We start from the raw sequence: 20,136 nt of genomic DNA on the forward strand, positions 1-20,136 counted from the left end.
GTGGGGGTGATGTGCACATATCACCATGGCAGGTGTTGTAGGAGGCTGCCCAGACTCCCGAAATAATCACACAGAAGCTATTATTTAAATCACTGCTTGACCAGTCAGCTTATGTGTATTGCTAGCTAGCTCTTACGTCTAGAATTAACCCATTTACATTATTTTATATTTTACCACGAACCTCATGGCCTACTGGCAAGGTTCTAGCTGACAACTCACATCTACTCTGCTTTCTCTCTCTCCCAGCATTCAATTTAGTTTTCCCGCCTACTTCTATTCTGCCCTGCCCAGGCCCAAGACAGTTTTTTTTTTAATAGCCAATGGTGTTCATAGCATACAGAGGGGAATCCTACATCCGCAGGATTAATTACTTTTTAAAAAGATTTATATAGAAGCTTATAAAATTCAGTTCTAATGACTGGGATTATAAGGATTGCTTGTTACTACTACTAAAAATTCCAAGGATTTGTTTTTGAGATAAAGACTCTTGATGAAGAGTTAATCTGTGGTACTTAGGGAGACCCTTGAGATTTTTGTTGTTGTTTGTTTTGTTTTAAAAACATGGAGATGCGGGACTGGAGAGATGGCTCAGTGGTTAAGAGCATTGCCTGCTCTTCCAAAAGTCCTGAGTTCAATTCCCAGCAACCACATGGTGGCTCACAACCATCTGAAATGAGATCAGATGCCCTCTTCTGGCCTTCAGGCAGACACACAGACAGAATATTGTGTACATAATAAATAAATAGCTGGGCGGTGGTGGCGCACGCCTTTAATCCCAGCACTCGGGAGGCTGAGGCAGGTGGATCTCTGTGAGTTCAAGACCAGCCTGGTCTACAAGAGCTAGTTCCAGGACAGGCTCCAAAGCTACAGAGAAACCCTGTCTCGAAAAACCAAAAATAAATAAATAAACAAACAAACAAACAAATAAATAAAATATTTAAGGAAAAAAACATGGAGATGCATATCAGTGACCCAAGTGATAGGGAAGCAGAGGCAAGGAGAACCCCTACCAGGTTGAGGCTAGGGCTGCTGACTTAGAGACCTTTTCCCGAGGATTCTCCATCTAATGGAGGCTGTTCTGTGACATTGTTCTGCCTAGCATGACCTTCTGTGAACTTCTGCCGTGGCCCTGGAGTTGAGATAATAAGCAGGCCCACCACCCAGTTTGGATATATGATTGTATGAACTATTATATGTAACATCTGCCCAAGTTTACTTCTTTTTTTATGACAAAGAACCTTTTACCGTTTGAATAAAAATGATACAGAATTTTAAAACATTTTCCCCAGTTCCCATGACCATTTTAATCCTGACTTAATTTTCTCCCCCTCTGCATTCAGAATATTGTGGCACTTTCTGTTACCCAAATGTATCTCAGTCTCCTTACTTAAGGACTGTGGGTGAGAAGCTTTTACCTGGAATTGAGGTCCTTTGGACAGGTAAGTCCTCAAGAATTGTATAGTGAAAGTTTTATTACTAGGACTTAGGAAAACTGGTTGTTTGTATTAGGTGGATACTTTTGTCTGTTGAGACAGGGTCTTCTGTATTCCAGGCCTGAAATTCGCTGTGTAGCCAAGGATGATCTTGAATTTAGTGGTTCTCTTGTTTCTACCTCTTAAGTGCTGGAAATAAAACTGTATCCAATATACGCAGTTTATGTGGTGCTGAGGATCTAACAACTAATTTTCTGTCAATTTAGCTATACTACTAGACTCCTGGGAAACTTGTTTTATAAAATGAGTAACGGGGCCAATCAGTGGTGGTGCACACCATTAGTCCCAGCACTTGGGAAGCAGAGGCAGACGGATCTCTGAGTTTGAGGCCAGCCTCATCTACAGAGTAAGTTCGAGACCAGCCAGGACTGTTAGAGAGAAACCTTGTCTCAAAAAAAAAAAACCAAAATAAAATAAAAGAATTAAGTTACTATTGCTGGTTTAGGAAGGAAAATTGAAGCTGGGCATAGTGGCACACCATAGTGGTACACCCCTTTAATCTCAGTACTTGGGAGGCATAGGCAGGTAAATCTGTGAGTTTGAGGCCATTCTGGCCTACATAGTGAGTTCCAGGACTACATAGACTGTCTCAAAAGACAAAAACAAAGAAAACCAGAAGAATTAAGTATAAAATTTCTGTTCCAGCACTTGGGAGGCTGAAGTAGGAGGATCATGAGAATTGAAGCCAACCTTATAAATGAGTGGATAAAGAGAAGGGAGGCAAGGAAGCTGTGATTGCTCAGTAGTGTATCTCATCAGTCTGCAGCACTTGAAACTCTGGGCTTCATCCGCTTTGATGGAAAGACCTGGGGGATGGAGATGGGTATAGAGAGAAATTTTCAGGATAGTGTATATGCAAGGAAAACATGTAAAAGCTTCTGTGTTTTTAAATTTCACACATTTTTATTGTTTTGTGTATGTGATATGTGTGTAATTGCATGTGTCACAGCAAGTGGAAATCAGAGAATAGCTTGTGATGTCTCTCCTTCCATCACGTGGGTCCTGGGGTCCTGAGGATCAAACTTAGGTCCTCAAGCTTGGTGGCAAGTGCTGTTTGTTTATTTTTTATTTTTTTCTTTACTTTACCCCCCCCCCCCCCCCACACACACACACACTCACAGGGTTTCTCTGTAGCTTTGGAGCCTGTCCTGGCACTAATCCTGTAGACCCGGCTGATCTTGCACTCAAAGAGATCCACCTGTTTCTGTCTCCCGAGTGCTGGGATTAAAGGCGTGTGTCACCATCACCCGGCTAAGGGCAAGCAGTTTTATACACTGAGCCATGGTCACTGACCTTCTTAGCTCTTATTTTATCTCTTTACATTTTTTTATTGCATTTATTTATCGTGTATGTGTGTGTGCCTGTAAAAGTCAGGGGACAACTTGTACGATTTGGTTCCCTCTTCCTACCCTATAGGTCGTGGGATTGGACTCAGGCTGCCAAACTTGCTGTTTAGATTTATTGTATTTTATTTTGTTTTTTGAGACCGGGTTTCATTGTAAATTTGGAGCCTGTCCTGGAACTAGCTCTTGTAAACCAGGCTGGCCTTGAACTCACAGATCCGCCTGCCTCTGCCTCCAAAGGTATTAAAGGTGTTCACCACCACCGCCCAACCCAATTTAATGTATTTTTATGCATATTTTGCCTGCATGCATGGATGTATATGTACCTAGTACATGCCTGGTGCCCAAGAAGGTATTGTCTGATTCTGGAACTGGAGTTAAGGATGCTTGTGAATCACCGTGTGGGTTCTGGAAACCCAACCCAGGTCCTCTGCAAGAGTAACAAATGATCTTAACCACTGATCCATCTCTCCAGCATTGCTAAAGTTTAATTCTTTTAAAGTCCATGTAGAAGGTTCTGTAAATAAAGTTCTTTTTACAAATTATTTCTAGGTCCAAAAGTTGTTTCAAAAGAAATTCCAGTAGAGTCTATTGAAGAGGTTTCTAAGATCATCAAGAGAGCTCCAGTGATCTGGGATAATATCCACGCTAATGATTATGATCAGAAGAGGCTGTTTCTGGGTCCCTACAAAGGAAGATCCACAGAACTCATCCCCCGGTTAAAGGGAGTGCTGACTAATCCAAACTGTGAATTTGAAGCTAACTATGTTGCTATCCATACCCTTGCCACGTGGTATAAATCAAACATGAATGGAGTTAGAAAGGATGTAGTGATGAGTGAGTATCCTGTATTGATGATGGACTTTTGGGGGAGAGGTACATTTGTATTCCTTTATTGTCACAGTTAAAGCTTTTATTATATTAAAGCATGTTTTCATTTCTCTTAGTCATAGATATATAATAAGGAAAATCTGTGTGGCCTTGGACAAGTCATTTTTTTTTTTTGCAAAGTTTGAAGTGAGAATGTTGGTATTTATTGATTTACATTTAATTATATTGTATGGCGGTGCCTCTTTCTTGGATATTAAGAGGAGAGCGGGAAGAATAAAGTGTACCTGCTTCTGAAAATAATTGAAGTTGTGGAAGGCTTGCAGGCATTGGTAGTATTTCTAATGTTGTCATGCTATTACAGAGTGTGGTACCAGAGGAAAGAATGAGAACCTGAAGTATTGAAGTGTTGATAAACAGTTTGACAGGTATTTGAGCTGGATCAGGTAGAGTTGCTACACATGGTTCAGGGGAAAATATTGGTCATAAAAATTTGAAGTTAGAGCTTGTAAGGTAGGGCTTAGTTGCTTTAAAGCAGCCTGAAGTTGAGTATCTGTTATCCACATAATGGAAGGAGACTCCACAGTTGTACTCTGACCCCCGTATTATGCCAAGGATGCATGCCCACAGGCTTATCATGGCACACGATAAATGATAATAAAAATTAAGAATTTTGAAGTTAGTCTGAAACAGGGTTATTGATGAAATTTGGATTAATAGTGTGTTTTGCCAGGGCCCTTGGTGGTATGTAGTTGTCTGTCTCTCAGTCTGTGTCACTCTTGTAATATTTCATTGAATTAATGAATCCTTTTATGGCCTGCTCATTGCTGTTTCTTTCACCCCAATAAAAGGCACAATTAGAAATACTATCTCCATCCCTTCTGCATGCATGACATTTAACTCCTGCATTTTTAAGCCAGCATAATGCAACACTAAGGGATAGATGTTGGATTAGCCAAACTCAGCTATGCAGGGAAATAAGGAAAGCAAGACTTTATGCTCAAAATCAAGACGTTTGAACTTCACTTCTTATACTTTAATGAATTATTAATAATGAAGTTGTAAGTACCTGAAGACTTTTTTTTTTTTTTTTTTTTTGTTTTTCGAGACAGGGTNCTGTCCTGGAACTAGCTCTTGTAGACCAGGCTGGTCTCGAACTCACAGAGATCCGCCTGCCTCTGCCTCCCAAGTGCTGGGATTAAAGGCGTGTGCCACCACCGCCCTACGTACCTGAAGACTTAAATAGGTTTTCTTTATGCAGAGGATGGTGTAAGTATAATACTTTTAATTAACATTGTCATCTCATTATTGGTATCTATTGGACATTTATGACAAACTTTTCTGATTATTCTAACATGCTTATTACTTCATTTGGAACCTCGAGCAAGTAGGTGACTTTCTAGATGGTTACTGAAGGATCTTGTATTTGTGTTTTATGTTGGTGTATTTTAGTTTTTCACTGCTTTGCTTGTACTGCAACAAGTGAAATTTATACGTCTTCACTTGGGAGGATGTTTTTATAATCAAAACTATTTTTGTGCTTTCTCTCCTCAGCTGACAGTGAAGACAGTACTGTATCAATACAAATAAAGTTAGAAAATGAAGGCAGTGATGAAGACATTGAAACTGATATACTCTATAGTCCACAGATGGCTTTAAAGCTAGCTTTAACGGAATGGTTGCAGGAGTTCGGCGTACCTCATCAATACAGCAGTGAGTTGGGCTAGAATGGGTGAGGTGGTGGTGCTGCTTAGAATTGAAGCTTAGTCGCATGCACGCTAGGCAAACAATCTGTCACTTAACTATATCCTAGCCCATCAGTTTTTATTTTATGTTTTACTTGGGATCATCTATTATTGCTGTGTATGAATGATTGTGTGGGTGGACATTTGCCTGTGCATGCAGATGTCAACCATCCACCTTGGGACTTTTCTTTTCGGTATGGTTTCATGTAACCCGGGTGGGCCTCTAATTTGACAAGTAGCCAAAGATGAGCTTGAACTTCTAATCTTGCTGACTCCACTTCCTGAATTCTTGAAATACAGATTTGTGCTATCACACTGGCTTAGCCAGTTTCATAAGGAGATTGGATTACAGAGTTGAGTCACAAAGTGTTATGCGCGTTATGCCCCTTAACTTAGATCCATTAAGCAAAGTGTAATTGCGTTTGTTGTTACCTTTTTTTTTTTGCTTTTTTCGAGACAGGGTTTCTCTGTGGTTTTGGAGCCTGTCCTGGAACTAGCTCTTGTAGACCAGGCTGGCCTCGAACTCCCAGAGATCCACCTGCCTCTGCCTCCTGAGTGCTGGGATTAAAGGCTTGCGCCACCACTGCTCGGCTGTTGTTACCTTTTAAAGCTACCTTGGAGCTTGCTGTTTAGTCAGGGATGTCACTGAGCCTCTTCCTGATCCACCCACTTTTATCCCACGTGTTGGATTTTAGGCATATGCTACTTGTCCAATTTTTATTGGTGGTGTTTGTGTTTGAAGTCAGTTGTTCTCTGTGTAGCTTTGGAACATGTTGGGGAACTCACTCTGTAGACCAGGCTGCCTTCGAAATCACAGAGATCTGCCTGCCTCTGCCTACCAAGTTCTGGGATTAAATTCATGCACCACAATCACCTAGCCCATGTTCAGCTTCTTAAAAAATTATGTAACTGGGGGCTGGAGAGATGGCTCAGAGGTTAAGAGCACTGACTGCTCTTCCAGAGGTCCTGAGTTCAATTCCCAGCAACCACATGGTAGCTCACAGCCATCTATAATGAGATATGGTGCCCTCTTCTGTCATATAAGCATGCATGGAAGGAATGTTGTATACATAATAAATAAATAAATCTTTAAAAAAAGAGTACTTCCTGCTCTTTCAGAGGTCCTTACTTCAGATCCCTACACACAGGCCAACTCACAGTCATCTGTAATTACAATTTGAGGAGATCTAATGCTCTTTTCTTGCCTCTAAGGGCATCGGGCATATCTGTGGTATACACATACATACATGTGGCCTACAGGCTATGGATCCCCTTGGAGCTACAACCATAGATAGTTGTCAGCAGCCTGATGTGGGTGCTGGAAATGAGCTCGGGTTCTCTGCAAGAACAGGGTACACTTTTGTTCTGTGATAGGGTCTCTGTTTGCAGCCTAGACTTTCTTGGAAACTCAGTGGCCATGATGTCAGGTTGATCTTATCTCTGCCTCCTAAGTGCTAGGATTAAAAGTGTGTGCCACCACTCCTGACCGCAGCATTCAGAAGGGTGTGCCATCAAGCCCAGTTTTCAAGTTATCTTTAACTAAATTTATTGATTTATTGTATGTACATACAGGCAGGTACGTACCACAGCACAGCTTTGAAGAGTCAGTTCTTTCCATGTCAGTTCCAGGGATCAAACTCAGGTCATCGGGCTTGGTGGCAAGTTTATTAACCTTTTGAGCTGTCTCCCTGGCCTGGGGGGTGGGGGAGATTTCTTAAAGTCTAGTAAGCCTAATTAGTTCTGTTTTTTAATTTTGATTGCTTTTGTTTCTCCTTTCTCCCCTTGGTAGGTAGGCAGGTTGCACACAGTGGAGCTAAGGCAAGTGTAGTTGACGGGACTCCTTTAGTTGCAGCACCCTCTTTAAATGCCACGACTGTAGTTACAACAGTTTACCAGGAGCCCATTATGAGCCAGGGAGCAGCTCTGAGTGGTGAGCCTTCAGCTCTGACCAAGGAAGAAGAAAAGAAACAGCCAGATGAAGAACCCATGGATATGGTAGTAGAAAAGCAAGAAGAACCAGAGCACAAGAATGACAATCAAATACTAACTGAAATTGTTGAAGCTAAAATGGCGGAGGAATTGAAACCAATGGACACCGATAAGGAGAGCATAGCTGAATCCAAATCCCCAGAGATGTCTATGCAAGAAGATTGCATTAGCGATATTGCTCCTATGCAGACTGATGAACAAACAAACAAGGAGCAATTTGTGCCTGGTCCAAATGAAAAGCCTTTGTACACTGCAGAACCAGTGACTCTAGAGGACTTACAGTTACTTGCTGATCTTTTCTATCTTCCTTATGAGCACGGACCCAAAGGAGCACAGATGTTACGGGAATTTCAGTGGCTTCGAGCAAACAGTAGCGTTGTCAGTGTCAATTGCAAAGGGAAAGACTCTGAAAAAGTGAGTATGCTTGTTGCACTCACTGGCTCCTCACAGTGAGACCAGATGCTCAGGGATTTCTTTACAATGCCTGAAAAACACTTTAAAGGGATTGTTTTTGTTTGTTTGCTTGCTTTTGGTTTTTGAAGACAGGGTTTCTCTGTGTAGGCTTGGCCGTTTTAGAACTCTCTCTCTGTAGAGCAGGCTGGCCTGGAACTCAAAGAGATTTGCCTGCCTCTGCCTCCCGAATGCTGGGATTAAAGGGGTCCACCACTGTTGCCTGGCTTTAAGGTTTATTTGTAGTTGAATGTAGGTGTGTGTGTGTGTCTGTGTCAGTCTGTGTTTACATGTGGGAACATGAATACAGGTTCCCACAAAGACCAGAGCCATTTGACCTTTTACAGCTAGAGTTAGAAGCAGTTGTGAGCCACCTGGTGTGGGTTGCTAGGTTTGAGACAGATTCTCCATATATTGTGAGCTGGAGGTAGTCATTTTGGCTCAGCTCCTCCAAGTGTTGGGATTGTGGAAGCCCCTCACCTGCAACAAAAGAAGCATCCAGGGCCTGGAGAGATGGCTCAGAGGTTAAGAGCATTGCCTGCTCTTCCAAAGGTCCTGAGTTCAATTCCCAGCAACTACATGGCGGCTCACAACCATCTGTAATGAGGTCTGTCGCCCTCAGGCATATACACAGACAGAATATTGTATACATAATAAATAAATAAATAAATATTAAAAAAAAGCATCCATATATGTCTGGTGTGGTGGTTCTTACATGTGGTTCTAGTGCTTAAATAATGGAAGCAGAGGATCCCAGAGTTCAGGGCTGTTCTCCACTACATCTTTAGTTTGATCAGCCTGGGTTATAAGCAGGAGACCCTGCCTCCCCCCCCCCCCCCCCCCCCCCCCAAAAAAAAAAAGTGACCAAGTTTAGTTTCTTCCTTTTCTCCCCTCAGCCATGAGGAAATTACTTTTATTTCATATATAGGAGTGTTTTGCTTGAATGTGTGTGTGCACCACATTTATGCCTGGTGCCTGAGGCCAGAAGAGGGCATCGCATCTCCTGGGACTGGAGTTAGAGTTACGGGTGTTTGGGAGGCCACTTTGTGGGCACTGGGCAAAAATTTGAGTCCCCTGCAAGAGTAGCAAGTGTACTAAACTGCTGAGCATCTCTCCACTTTTGTGATTCTTAAATGAAATACTGTAACTGGTGTAAAACACGTTTTAGAATATGTTCTGTAAAATAAATGGGAAATTTTCTACATCTGGCACCTTCACCTTCGCAGTTTGACTTTCTTGTTAGAAATGGAGGGAAGTTGCTGGGCAGCAGTGGTGGCGCACACCTTTAATCCCAGCACTCAGGAGCCAGAAGCAGGCGGATCTCTGTGAGTTTAAGGCCAGACAGGTCTACATAGTAAGTTCCAGGACAGCAGGACTGTTTATCAGAGAAATCCTGCCTCAAAAAACCACAAAAAAAAAAAAAAAAAGAAAAGAAAAGAAATAGAGGAAAGTTTATTTTAGATATTTTCTGTCAGCTCAGCGAGATAAGCTCATCGTTCACTCAGCGTTTAAGCAAGTGATTCGCTAATGTTTAAGATAAATTCATGTGCCTGATAAACAGCTAAGTTTGTAACTCTTAGATTATTTTGTTAAATTTAAAATCATTGCTTCCTTTTTTAAAATCCCTTATAGATTGAAGAGTGGCGGTCACGAGCAGCCAAGTTTGAAGAGATGTGTGCACTAGTGATGGGGATGTTCACTCGGCTCTCCAATTGTGCCAACAGGACAATCCTGTATGACATGTACTCCTATGTCTGGGATATCAAGAGTATAATGTCTATGGTGAAGTCTTTTGTGCAGTGGTTAGGTAGGTGCAGCAGCAATGATCCTATCTCCTCATTCTTATATATTGTACTTAAAAAAATTATCCCACAGGGAGAAAACCATTTAGGGAATTGGCAAATTTCCATGTATTTTACTTCTTAGATTTTTCTTAAAGATGAACATAGTTGAAAAACTTGAAAGTTTTAGTAATTTTGTTGAGCATGTTAGTTTTTCTCCCTTGGGCTAATTCCATAAATACTTTGAAAATATGTTAGAAAGTACTGACTTTAACGTGCTCTGACTGAATGCTTCCTGGATGGAGCCCCGAGTCCTTCATTGACCTGATTTGGAGATGAGACTCTATGAGATGTGACGCTGTAAGCTTTCTGCTGCTTGCTGTGTCTTGGTAACATTAGTGCTGTGTTTACTAGAACTAGTGCTGCAACTCCCCCAGGGGCCTGGCAAGAGGAAGCTGTCCTCCCAGCCCTGTGCGCATGCGAGCTTTAGTGGAAGGCTATTCTGGTGCTACTTGGTATAACTTCATGTGGCTATTTCTTTATTCCTCTACCAAGTAATCGATTTTAGCATGAAATGGAAATTACAGTCCCCAATAAGCTCTTGCTTGGTTCAGTGGACTTTTGTGTGCCCCCCCCTTTTTTTTTCTCTTCTTTTTGGAAATTCTCAAACTTGGTTTAAAAAAAAAAAGCACCAGCATGGCCAAGATTCTCCAGGAATCTCATTTCATTTGCAGGTTTTCAGTGCAATGGACTCAGAGCACACAGCAGGCAGCAAAGCTAACTGATGTGTCAGTTTTCATAGTAGTCAGAAATACCGTGACGGGGTTTCACGATCTGAGTGTGAAATAGACGGTCTGAAACACAGGCAGCCCTGAGTAGTTAGATTTGTAATTCTCCACCCATATGCCTTTGGGCTCCTAAATATTTAAAAAAGGAAGAATCTCTGATAATTGATTTAGAAACTATGATAATTTCCTCTGTGGTCCTGCGTATTAGCATGGCAGGCTTGATGGAAGGTTCTGTCTAGGATTCTATCTAGCTGGGAGCAGTCTCTTTAGGCTCCTGGGGAGCTCTCTGTATTGACTGTGTATGACTGTATATGACAGCACATGCCTTCCAGGCTTGTTGCCAGGGAGTTATTTAATCCTTACAGGGATTTGTGTTTTAAGAATCTAAGGCCCCTAGGTATTTTGAGCCTGAAATCCAGATTAGTGAGCTTGAGGATAAATCACTTAAAATATTAAATTTGAGGGTTTAATCCTCAGTATGACTCCCCCCATTCAAGAATTACTGAAAGTTAAAATTTTATTATATCCAGTATTACTTCTTTCTCTTCTCATGCTATCTTTGCCTGAGTAAGTTTTCCAGTTGGTACAGTATCAATGCCAGAGCATTGTAGTTTTAAATAACTACCATCACCAGGAGGTGACACATGCCTTTAATCCTAGCACTTAGGGAAGCAGAGGCAAGCAGATCTCTGTGAGTTTGAGGCCAGCCTGGTTTACAGGGCGAGTTCCAGGACAGGCTCCAAAGCTACAGAGAAAAACCAAAAGAAAAAATTTAAATAACCACCACCACATCCGAGTAGGTGTACAGTGCCCGTGACAGGGAGAGTGTCTTCGTGACCAATCTCTGGCTCATGACTAGAGTCCTTTGTTTTTTTCCTCCTCCAGTCCAGCTGGCATTCAGTCCTTTAAAGAATGTGGCTATGCAGTACTTTTGATTACTAACGACTTCTATTATCTTCTTCCCCATTGTGTACAGATGGGAGAATCCTCAGCACAAGTGTCTACTACTATTGGATGGACAGCGGCAGATGTTCACAGCGCGTCATGATTAATTAGTTTAAGTTGAAAGGCTGTGTCTGTGAGGTAGATCAGGTAGAATAAACTAGGGCAGTAGACATGAACTGAAGTCACGTTTGCGCAGCGTCTGAGGCATTAACCATGTTTTCATTTACACAGCTCTTCGTACATGCAGCTTTTTACTGTACTAGTTGGAAGTGCTAGTTATGTTGGAGTCTCAAAGTGGAGGGTAGGGGAAATTGGCTGAACTTCAAGTTTGTGAAGTTTGTGTGTTTTTGTTTGTTTTCTTTTTCTACAGTGTAAATCACTGAATTACGGAATGGGGCAATCTCTTGTAGTCTAAATTTTGACCCATTTCATGCTTATTTTACAAATACATTTTATAGGTTTGTGTTTGCTTTTTCTTGTTTTTTTGTTTTTTAATTTTTTTAAATTACCCTACCCTTAAAACATAACAAACCCAGACATGATCTCTTAATGGGCTGAATTGTCAACAAAAAATTTGGTTTGCTTTGGGACTGTCTGACTAGCACACTGTGTCTTGTACTGATGAGACTGTTGACTTGAGCAGGAGGTAGAACGCTGTCTTCCAATGGAACAGAACTATATTGCGCTGCTAATATCTTGTCAGAAAACCAGGCAGGCTGCTTCCGGTTGGTTCCAAAACATTTGCTTTTCATTGTCTCTTGGTTGTTGGCTTGATTGCTTGTGAGGTCGGTTAGTGTTAACCTTAAAACTGACACCTGGGCCTCAAAGCCTGCTGCCTGATACACATGTTCATCACATTGCAAAAGTCATAGCAGGGTTAGAAGACTATATACTGTCACACTTTTAAGAAAAGTGTGTTTTTAGCTCTGGACAAATTAGGAAAAGTAATTGGCTCTCTCTTGTTCTCAGAGCTCGGCAGATTGGTATTCTAACTGGCCATGTCTAAATTTAAATTGTCCTTGTTCATGAAAACCAAATTTTTCATTGTTTTGTTTTTGTCCACAGTATTCTGCTGACCTTAAGTTTTCTGACAAGATTAACTCCCCTTTCCCTTTCCTTACCCTTCCCAAAATGTAAAATGTGACTTCAGACAGGTTTAATTCAGTTCCTTCATGGGCTGTGATAATAAAATGTCTCTATCTCATTCATTTCAGTTTATAGTTAGAGAATTTCATGATAGATAAGCAGCTGTTTGATTTATTGCTGTGTGTGCGGAATATAGAAAAGTTTACTGGGAAATCTCATTATTCCTTCCAATAATTAAAGCTTGGAACTGATAGTAGTGGTTTCCATTAATCCGAGGAAGGAATAGAAGTATTGAAATGCCGTTATAAATTTAAAAATAGTTATTATCACAGCCTTGCCTTGAAACCCTGGATTAGTACTTCTAGAGAGCTGTTTCCAGTGTATGTTAGTTTGTTGGACATTTGAGACCTCAGGAAATCCCCTTTCTCGTAACGTTCTCCGCTTGGATCTGATCTCAACAGGGTGTCGTAGTCATTCTTCAGCACAGTTCTTAATTGGAGACCAAGAACCCTGGGCCTTTAGAGGTGGTCTAGCAGGAGAGTTCCAGGTATCAATATGAATTCACAACTGAATTGACATTTTTCTTTGTTTTATGAGAAACCTTATGTTGCGCATCAGATGGCTGGAAGGATTGGTCTGCCGAAGGCTTTCTAGTCCCAAATTCAATTTAGTTACATAACTGGATTTTAAATCGAATTTTCCTCCTCTTTCACAGTAATTTCTGAAGGAGATGCTGTCAATCCCCCCGCGCCTGCGAAGCGCAGCGGCTCTAGGTATACACTTCACATTGTTTCTTTGCAGGTCGCACAGCATTTAAATCTGCGCCCGCAATGCACAATGCGCGCATGCTTGTCTGCCAGTGGAAACTCCATGAGCAAAAAAGATGGCTTATTATGCAAGTAGACAGTAAAGGGCTTAAAGGGCAGTTTCTTGGTTCCTTAATAAATACAATACCCTTTAAAAGTAAGAAATAAAAAGCTCTGCTGGTGACAGTCTGAGCAGACTGTGAGGGTTCTTGCTGCTAGATTTGTTCATGGACTTTTCCGGTGCTCTACTTTTCTCCCCCCAACAGGTGCTCTGCTGCGCACAGCAAACTGAAGCGCATTGCTTTGGGGATAAAGCGTCTCCTGGACAGATAACCCTCTTCAGACCAAACCTCTCCTCCTCACAGTCTGTTCTGCCATCTTGTAGTAGAAGGATGGTTCATTTAAGATTGGTTTTTAAAACAAATATTTATATCATAATTGAAGTAGTTTTTTGTTTTTATTATAAAATTAAATTTCTATTATTATACCATTAAAGATGTGTGAGTCAGTTTGGGTAATTTCTATTCTGAAACACCCCTTCCCCAGGAAAGAGGTATTATATTAGTAAAGTGTAGTACGCCCCTCTTCTTTAGGTCTGCCTGCAGTAGCCAGTTAATGTTAAGTTGGTAATCTGCAGTGCACACTCATTGAAAGAAATGGATGTATTCTCAAAACTAATCTTTCTCCCTTTTTTTCCTTCCTACAGCGTTTGTTGCCAATTGATGGAGCAAATGATCTCTTTTTTCAACCACCCCCACTGACTCCTACCTCCAAAGTTTATACTATCAGACCTTATTTTCCTAAAGATGAGGTAATTTTCTGTCAACTTGGTATATAGTTAAGTGTTCTCACAGCTTTCCTTTCAACTAGATGGTTGCAAGAACTAGATGGTTGCTTCTGTGTCTTAAGCTACTCTTCATTTAGTTGTGTACTTTTGGATTCAGGGATCAGACTTGGAGCCATCACTGATAGCCTTGGGTTAATCAGCCATCCAGAATCCCAAGAAAGCCTGATGTGGAAGGCAGAGGCAGGTGGATCTCTGGTTTTGAGGCCCACTTGGTCTACAAAGTGTGTTCCAGGCCATCCAAGGCTACATGGTGTGACCCTGTCTTAAAAAAAAAAAAAAAGAAAAGGAAAAACAGGATGACTTTATTTTGCTTCATGGTTTCAGTTTGTGGCAGCCAGCTCCATGACTGTATGTCATTACATCATGGTGCAATGGCAGAACAGAGCAAAACAAAGCTGCTTACCTTACAGTCAGTTAAACTGTACCCTTAGCAGTATGCCCTAAATTTGTCTAACAGGGCCTCGTAGGTCTTCCACTACCTTCCAGAGGCCTGTCAGTTGAGTACCAAGCTTTAGATGGATGGCCCTTTGGGGGCGGGGGTGGGAATTCCAGATCAGAATTGTAACTAAACTCCCAGCTCTTAAAATACCAACCTGAAATTGAAGAAGTTAGCTAAAACACTGAATCCTAGAGGTGTAAATTCAGTAAAAATTTCAAGAGGAGCCTAAGGCATTTTACCTCCTTTAGGTTGTTGTTTTTTTTTTCTTTTAAGATTTATTTACTTTTTATGTATGTATACAGCATTCTGCCTATATGTCTGCAGACCAGAAGAGGGCACAAGATCTTATTATAGATTGTTGTGAGACACCATGAGGTTGCTGAGAATTGAGTTCAGTGCCTCTAGAAGAGTAGCCAGTGCTCTTAACCTCTGACCCATCTCTCCAGCCTCTCTTTTAGAACTTTTGAGCTGAGTCCTTTAATTCTTCCCTTTAAAAACTCAAAATGAAGGCTAGGTATGATGGCATGATCCAGTACCTGGGAGGTATAGGCAGGCAGATCTCTGAATCAAAGCAGCTAGAGCTACATAGTAAGACCCTGTTCATTTGTTTGCTTGCTTGTTTGTTTCGGTGGGGTTTGGACCAGAGAGATGGCTCGATAGTTAAGCACACGTACTATTACAGAGAATTAGAAATCAGTTCCCAGCACCCAGATGGCAACTCACAACTGCTGATAACTGCAATTCCAGGGGATCCAGAGCTGCCTTTTGACCCATGAGCTCCTGCATGTATATACCACAGTATATGGTGCATGTATTCTCTTGTGCAGGCAAATTAATTTTGTGCAGGTATAACCTAATAAATAAAATTTTAGTGCTAGGTATCAAATTTAGTACCTTGCATATGCTAGGTGAGTGTTATACAACTGAGCTACATGCCCATTTCAATAATACTTAATAAAACAAAAGTAATTTTCTAGCCAGGTGGGGGTGGTCAATGCAGGGGCAGTCGGACCTCTTGAGTTTGAGGCCAGCCTAGTCTGCACAGTGAGTTCCAGTATAGCCACGATGACACAGAGAAACCCTTCTTTGCAAAAAACTAAAACAAAAGGTGATCCTCCTACTCCCAGGTGATGATTCTGATAAGCCAGATCATACATATCCCCCCCCCCCCAGACTTGTAATTCTTTTTCTCAGACAGTTGGTTTATTATCCATAGTTGTCTCAAACTCAGTATGTTTCCTATTAATCAACCTGGCTTTTAACCTGCAATCCTCCTGCGCCTGCTTCCTCTGTGTACCACTACACATGGCTGTTTTTATATTCATTCTTTTGACATTTGTCTTGGTGTGTTGCCTAACTAGATTATGTTTTCAGGCTTCCGTGTACAAGATTTGCAGAGAAATGTATGATGATGGAGTGGGCTTACCTTTTCAGAGCCAGCCGGACCTCATTGGAGACAAGTATGTGATGTTTTGATGTTTGATACAACAGGTTAAGGGTAGGTGTTGGCTGACAGGCTATTTTAAGTCCCAGTTTAGTCCTAGTTAAATCTAAAAAATGAATGTAAGTGAATGTACATGTCTATCTTCAGTTTCTTTTATCGAAAAGGTAGTTTTCATAGACTAAGTACATTGGACCTGCTGGGTGGAGGTGGCACGTGCCTTTCATACCAGCACTTGGGAGGCAGAGGCGGGTGAGCCTCAGAGTTCGAGACCGGCCTGGTCTACAGAGTTTCAGGACAGCCAGGGCTACACAGGGAAAACCTGTCTGAGGAAAAAAAAAAAAAAACTTTGGACCTTGAATCACTGAATTGTGAATTTTTTGTTAATACTTTACAAGCTTACCCTGACTTTGTTTCCTCCAATCAGGTTAGTAGGAGGGCTGCTTTCCCTCAGCCTGGATTACTGCTTCGTCCTAGAAGATGAAGATGGCATTTGTGGTTATGCCTTAGGCACTGTAGATGTGACCCCCTTCATTAAAAAATGCAAAATATCCTGGATTCCCTTCATGCAGGAGAAGTACACCAAGCCGAATGGTGACAAAGAGCTCTCAGAGGCTGAGGTAATACAGTGGTTTTATATTATAATTTTTAGAAATTAAAGTGTAAAAATTGCCAGGTATGGTGGCACACATCTCTCAGCACTAAGGAAGCAGAGACAGGTTTGAGGCCAGCCTGGTCAACGTAATGAGTTCCACACCAGTGAGAAATTACAACTTAAACAGTTAAAAGTGTACAGTGCTTTTTTTTTTTTCTTTGTCTTTTTTTCTTTCTTTTTTCTTTTTTTGGAAAACTCAGGTGTACCAGGCTAGCCTCTACTATCCGTGTACTGAGACTAAAAGTATGTGCCACCACAGCCAGCTTGCAGTGCTTTCTTAAAACTAACTTTATTTTTATTCTGATCAGGATTAAATTTATGGCCTTGGGTGAACTAACGTGCTTTATTTAGTGTGATGTACTCACAGTTATAATCTTGGTACTTGTTTTAAATTTTTCTTTTGTCTTTTTTTTTTTTTGAGACTTTTTTTTTTTAATTTTTATTGAGCTCTATATTTTTCTCTGCTCCCCTCTCTGCCTCTCTCCTCCCCCTTTTAACCCTCCCCCAAGGTCCCTGTGCTCCGAGTTTACTCAGGAGATCTTGTCTTTTTCTATTTTGTACTTCCCATGTAGGTTAGTTCTATGTATATGTCTCTTGGGTCCTCATTGTTGTCTAGGTTCTCTGGGATTGTGGTTTGTAAGCTGGCTTTCTTTGCTTTATGTTTAAAAAAACCACCTATGGGGCTGGAGAGATGGCTCAGTGGTTAAGAGCATTGCCTGCTCTTCCAAAGGTCCTGAGTTCAATTCCCAGCAACCACATGGTGGCTCACAACCATCTGTAAGGAGGTCTGGCGCCCTCTTCTGGCCTTCAGGCATACAGACAGAATATTGTATACGTAATAAATAAATATTTTAAAAAAAAAAAACCACCTATGTTAAAAAACCCATACGATAATTGTCTTTTTGTGTCTGGCTTACCTCACTCAAAATAATGTTTTCTAGCTCCATCCATTTTCCTGCAAAATTCCAGCTGTTGTTATTTTTTTTCTGCTGTGTAGTACTCCATTGTGTAAATGTACCACATTTTCCTTATCCATTCTTCTGTCGAGGGGCATTTAGGCTGTTTGCAGATCCTGGCGATGACAAAGCTGCTATGAACATAGTTGAACACATGTCCTTGTGGCACGATTGAGCATCCTTTGGATACATACCCAAAAGTGTTATTACTGGGTCTTAAGGAAGGTTGTTTCCTAATTTTCTGAGACATCGCCACACTGACATCCAAAGGGGTTGTACCAGCTTGCATTCCCACCAGCAATGCAGAAGTGTTCCCTTTTCCCACAACCTCTCCAACATAAGTTGTCATTAGTATTTTTGATCTTGGCCATTCTTACAGGTGTAAGATGGAATCTCAGAGTTGTTTTGATTTGCATTTCTCTGATGACTAAGGATGTTGAACATTTCCTTAAGTGTCTTTCAGCCATTTTAGATTCCTCTGTCAAGAGTTCTCTGTTTAGGTCTGTACTCCATTTTTTTTTTTTATTGGATTATGTGTTTTTTTGGTATCCAATTTCTTGAGTTCTTTGTATATTTTGGAGATCAGACTTCTGTCTGATGTGGGGTTAGTGAAGATCTTTTCTCATTCTGTAGGCTGTTGTTTTGTCTTGTTGACCATGTCTTTTGCTTTACAGAAGCTTTTCAGTGTCAGGAGGTTCCATTTATTAATTGTTTCTCTCAGTGTCTGTGCTGCTGGGCTTCTATTTAGGAAGTGGTTCCCTGTGCCAATGTGTTCAAGTGTACTTCCCACTTTCTCTTCTATAAGGTTCAGTGTGACTGGCTTTATGTTGAGGTCTTTGATCCATTTGGACTTTGAGTTTTGTGCATGGTGATAGATGTGGGTCTATTTTCATTCTTCTACATGTTGATATCCAGTTATGCCAGCACCATTTGTTAAATATGCTTTCTTTTTTCCGTTTGATGTTTTTTGCTTCTTTGTAAAAAATCAGGTGTTCGAAGGTGTGTGGATTAATATCCAGGTCTTCAATTTGGTTCCATTGTTCCGTCAGTCAGTTTTTATGCCAATACCAGACTGTTGATATCCGGGTCTTCGATTCGGTTCCATTGATTCTTCTGTCTGTTCTTATGTCGATACCAGGCTGTTTTCAGTATTGTAGCTCTGTAGCAGAGTTTGAAGTCAGGGATTGTGATGCCTCCAGAAGTTATTTTATTGCCCAGGATTGTTTCAGCTATTTTGGCTTTTTTGCTTTTCCATATGATGCTGAGTACCATTCTTTCAAGGTCTATGAAGAATTTTGCTGGGCATCGCATTGAATCTTTAGATTACTTTTGGTAAGATTGCCATTTTTACTATGTTAATTCTGCCTACCCAAGAGCATGGAATATCTACTTTCTGATGTCTTCTTCAATTTCTTTCTTCAAAGATTTAAAGTTCTGCCGGGTGGTGGTGGTGCACGCCTTTAATCCCAGCACTTGGGAGGCAGAGGCAGGCGGATCTCTGTGAGTTCGAGACCAGCCTGGTCTACAAGGGTCCAAAACCACAGAGAAACCCTGTCTCGAAAAACAAAACAAACAAACAAACAAACAAAAAACAAACAAAAAAAGATTTAAAGTTCTTGTCATACAAGTCTTCCACTTGTTTGGTTAGAGTTACTCTGAGATATTTTATGCTATTTGTGGCTATTGTGAAGGGTGATGTTTCTCTGATTTCTTTTTCAGCCCCTTTATCATCTGTGTATAGGAGGGCTACTGATTTTTTTTTTTTTTTTTTAGTTATTCTTGTATCCTGCTATATTACTGAAAGTCTTTATGAGTTGTAGAAGTTTCTTGGTAGAATTTTTAGGGTAAGACATTGTTTGTGTAACCTCCCTGGTTGTCCTGGAAATTGCTTTGTTAGATCAGGCTGGCATCAGACTCCCAGAGTTCCACCTGCCTATGCCTCCCAAGTGCTAGGATTAAAGGTGTGCACCACCACCATTTGGCTTGTTTTAATTTTTTAAAAGTTTATGTGTGTGGGTGTCTTTTCTGCATTTATATCTGTGCACCTGAAGTTACATATATATGGCTGTGTGCTGTGACGTGTGTGCTGGGAAACCTCTGGAAGGGAACAGGAACCTTTAACTGCTGAGCCATCTTTCCAGCACTTTTGGGGCTTTTTTTGTTTGTTTTGTTGTTTGTTTTTTGAGACAGGGTCATATGTAATCAAGGCTGTCCTTGATTTTTTTTTTTTTTTTTTTTTTTTTTTTTTNTTTTTGCTTTTTTCGAGACAGGGTTTCTCTGTGGTTTTGGAGCCTGTCCTGGAACTAGCTCTTGTAGACCAGGCTGGTCTCGCGAACTCACAGAGATCCGCCTGCCTCTGCCTCCCAAGTGCTGGGATTAAAGGCTTGCGCCACCACCGCCTGGCTCTGTCCTTGAATTCAAAGCTAGCCCTGGACTCCTGTTCCTCCTTCCGCCTCCCAAATGTTAAGATCATAGGTAAGACCCACCACTTGGTAGCTGCTTGTCTTTTTTAACTGTCTTAATTCAGTTTATTTTTCCTCTGTA

The 20,136-nt window shown here is 41.1% G+C and overlaps 1 protein-coding gene across 1 annotated transcript in view; it reads left to right on the top strand.

Moving 5' to 3' along the window:
* The window catches only part of Oga (O-GlcNAcase), a 38,516-nt gene that overhangs the window by 11,975 nt on the left and 6,405 nt on the right, over positions 1–20,136 (top strand). Inside the window, exons 6-14 of the mRNA XM_050145148.1 lie at positions 1,341–1,439; positions 3,389–3,673; positions 5,219–5,377; positions 7,199–7,812; positions 9,481–9,655; positions 12,910–12,995; positions 13,961–14,065; positions 15,915–16,000; positions 16,409–16,601. Of these exons, the coding sequence (XP_050001105.1) occupies positions 1,341–1,439; positions 3,389–3,673; positions 5,219–5,377; positions 7,199–7,812; positions 9,481–9,655; positions 12,910–12,995; positions 13,961–14,065; positions 15,915–16,000; positions 16,409–16,601 (1,802 nt within the window). The remainder of the gene's footprint in view (positions 1–1,340; positions 1,440–3,388; positions 3,674–5,218; positions 5,378–7,198; positions 7,813–9,480; positions 9,656–12,909; positions 12,996–13,960; positions 14,066–15,914; positions 16,001–16,408; positions 16,602–20,136) is intronic.

This window comes from Alexandromys fortis, unplaced genomic scaffold, assembly GCF_014885135.2.
Source record: "Alexandromys fortis isolate MF-2015 unplaced genomic scaffold, M_Fortis_MF-2015_v1.1 scaffold_16, whole genome shotgun sequence".
Lineage (NCBI taxonomy): Eukaryota > Metazoa > Chordata > Mammalia > Rodentia > Cricetidae > Alexandromys > Alexandromys fortis.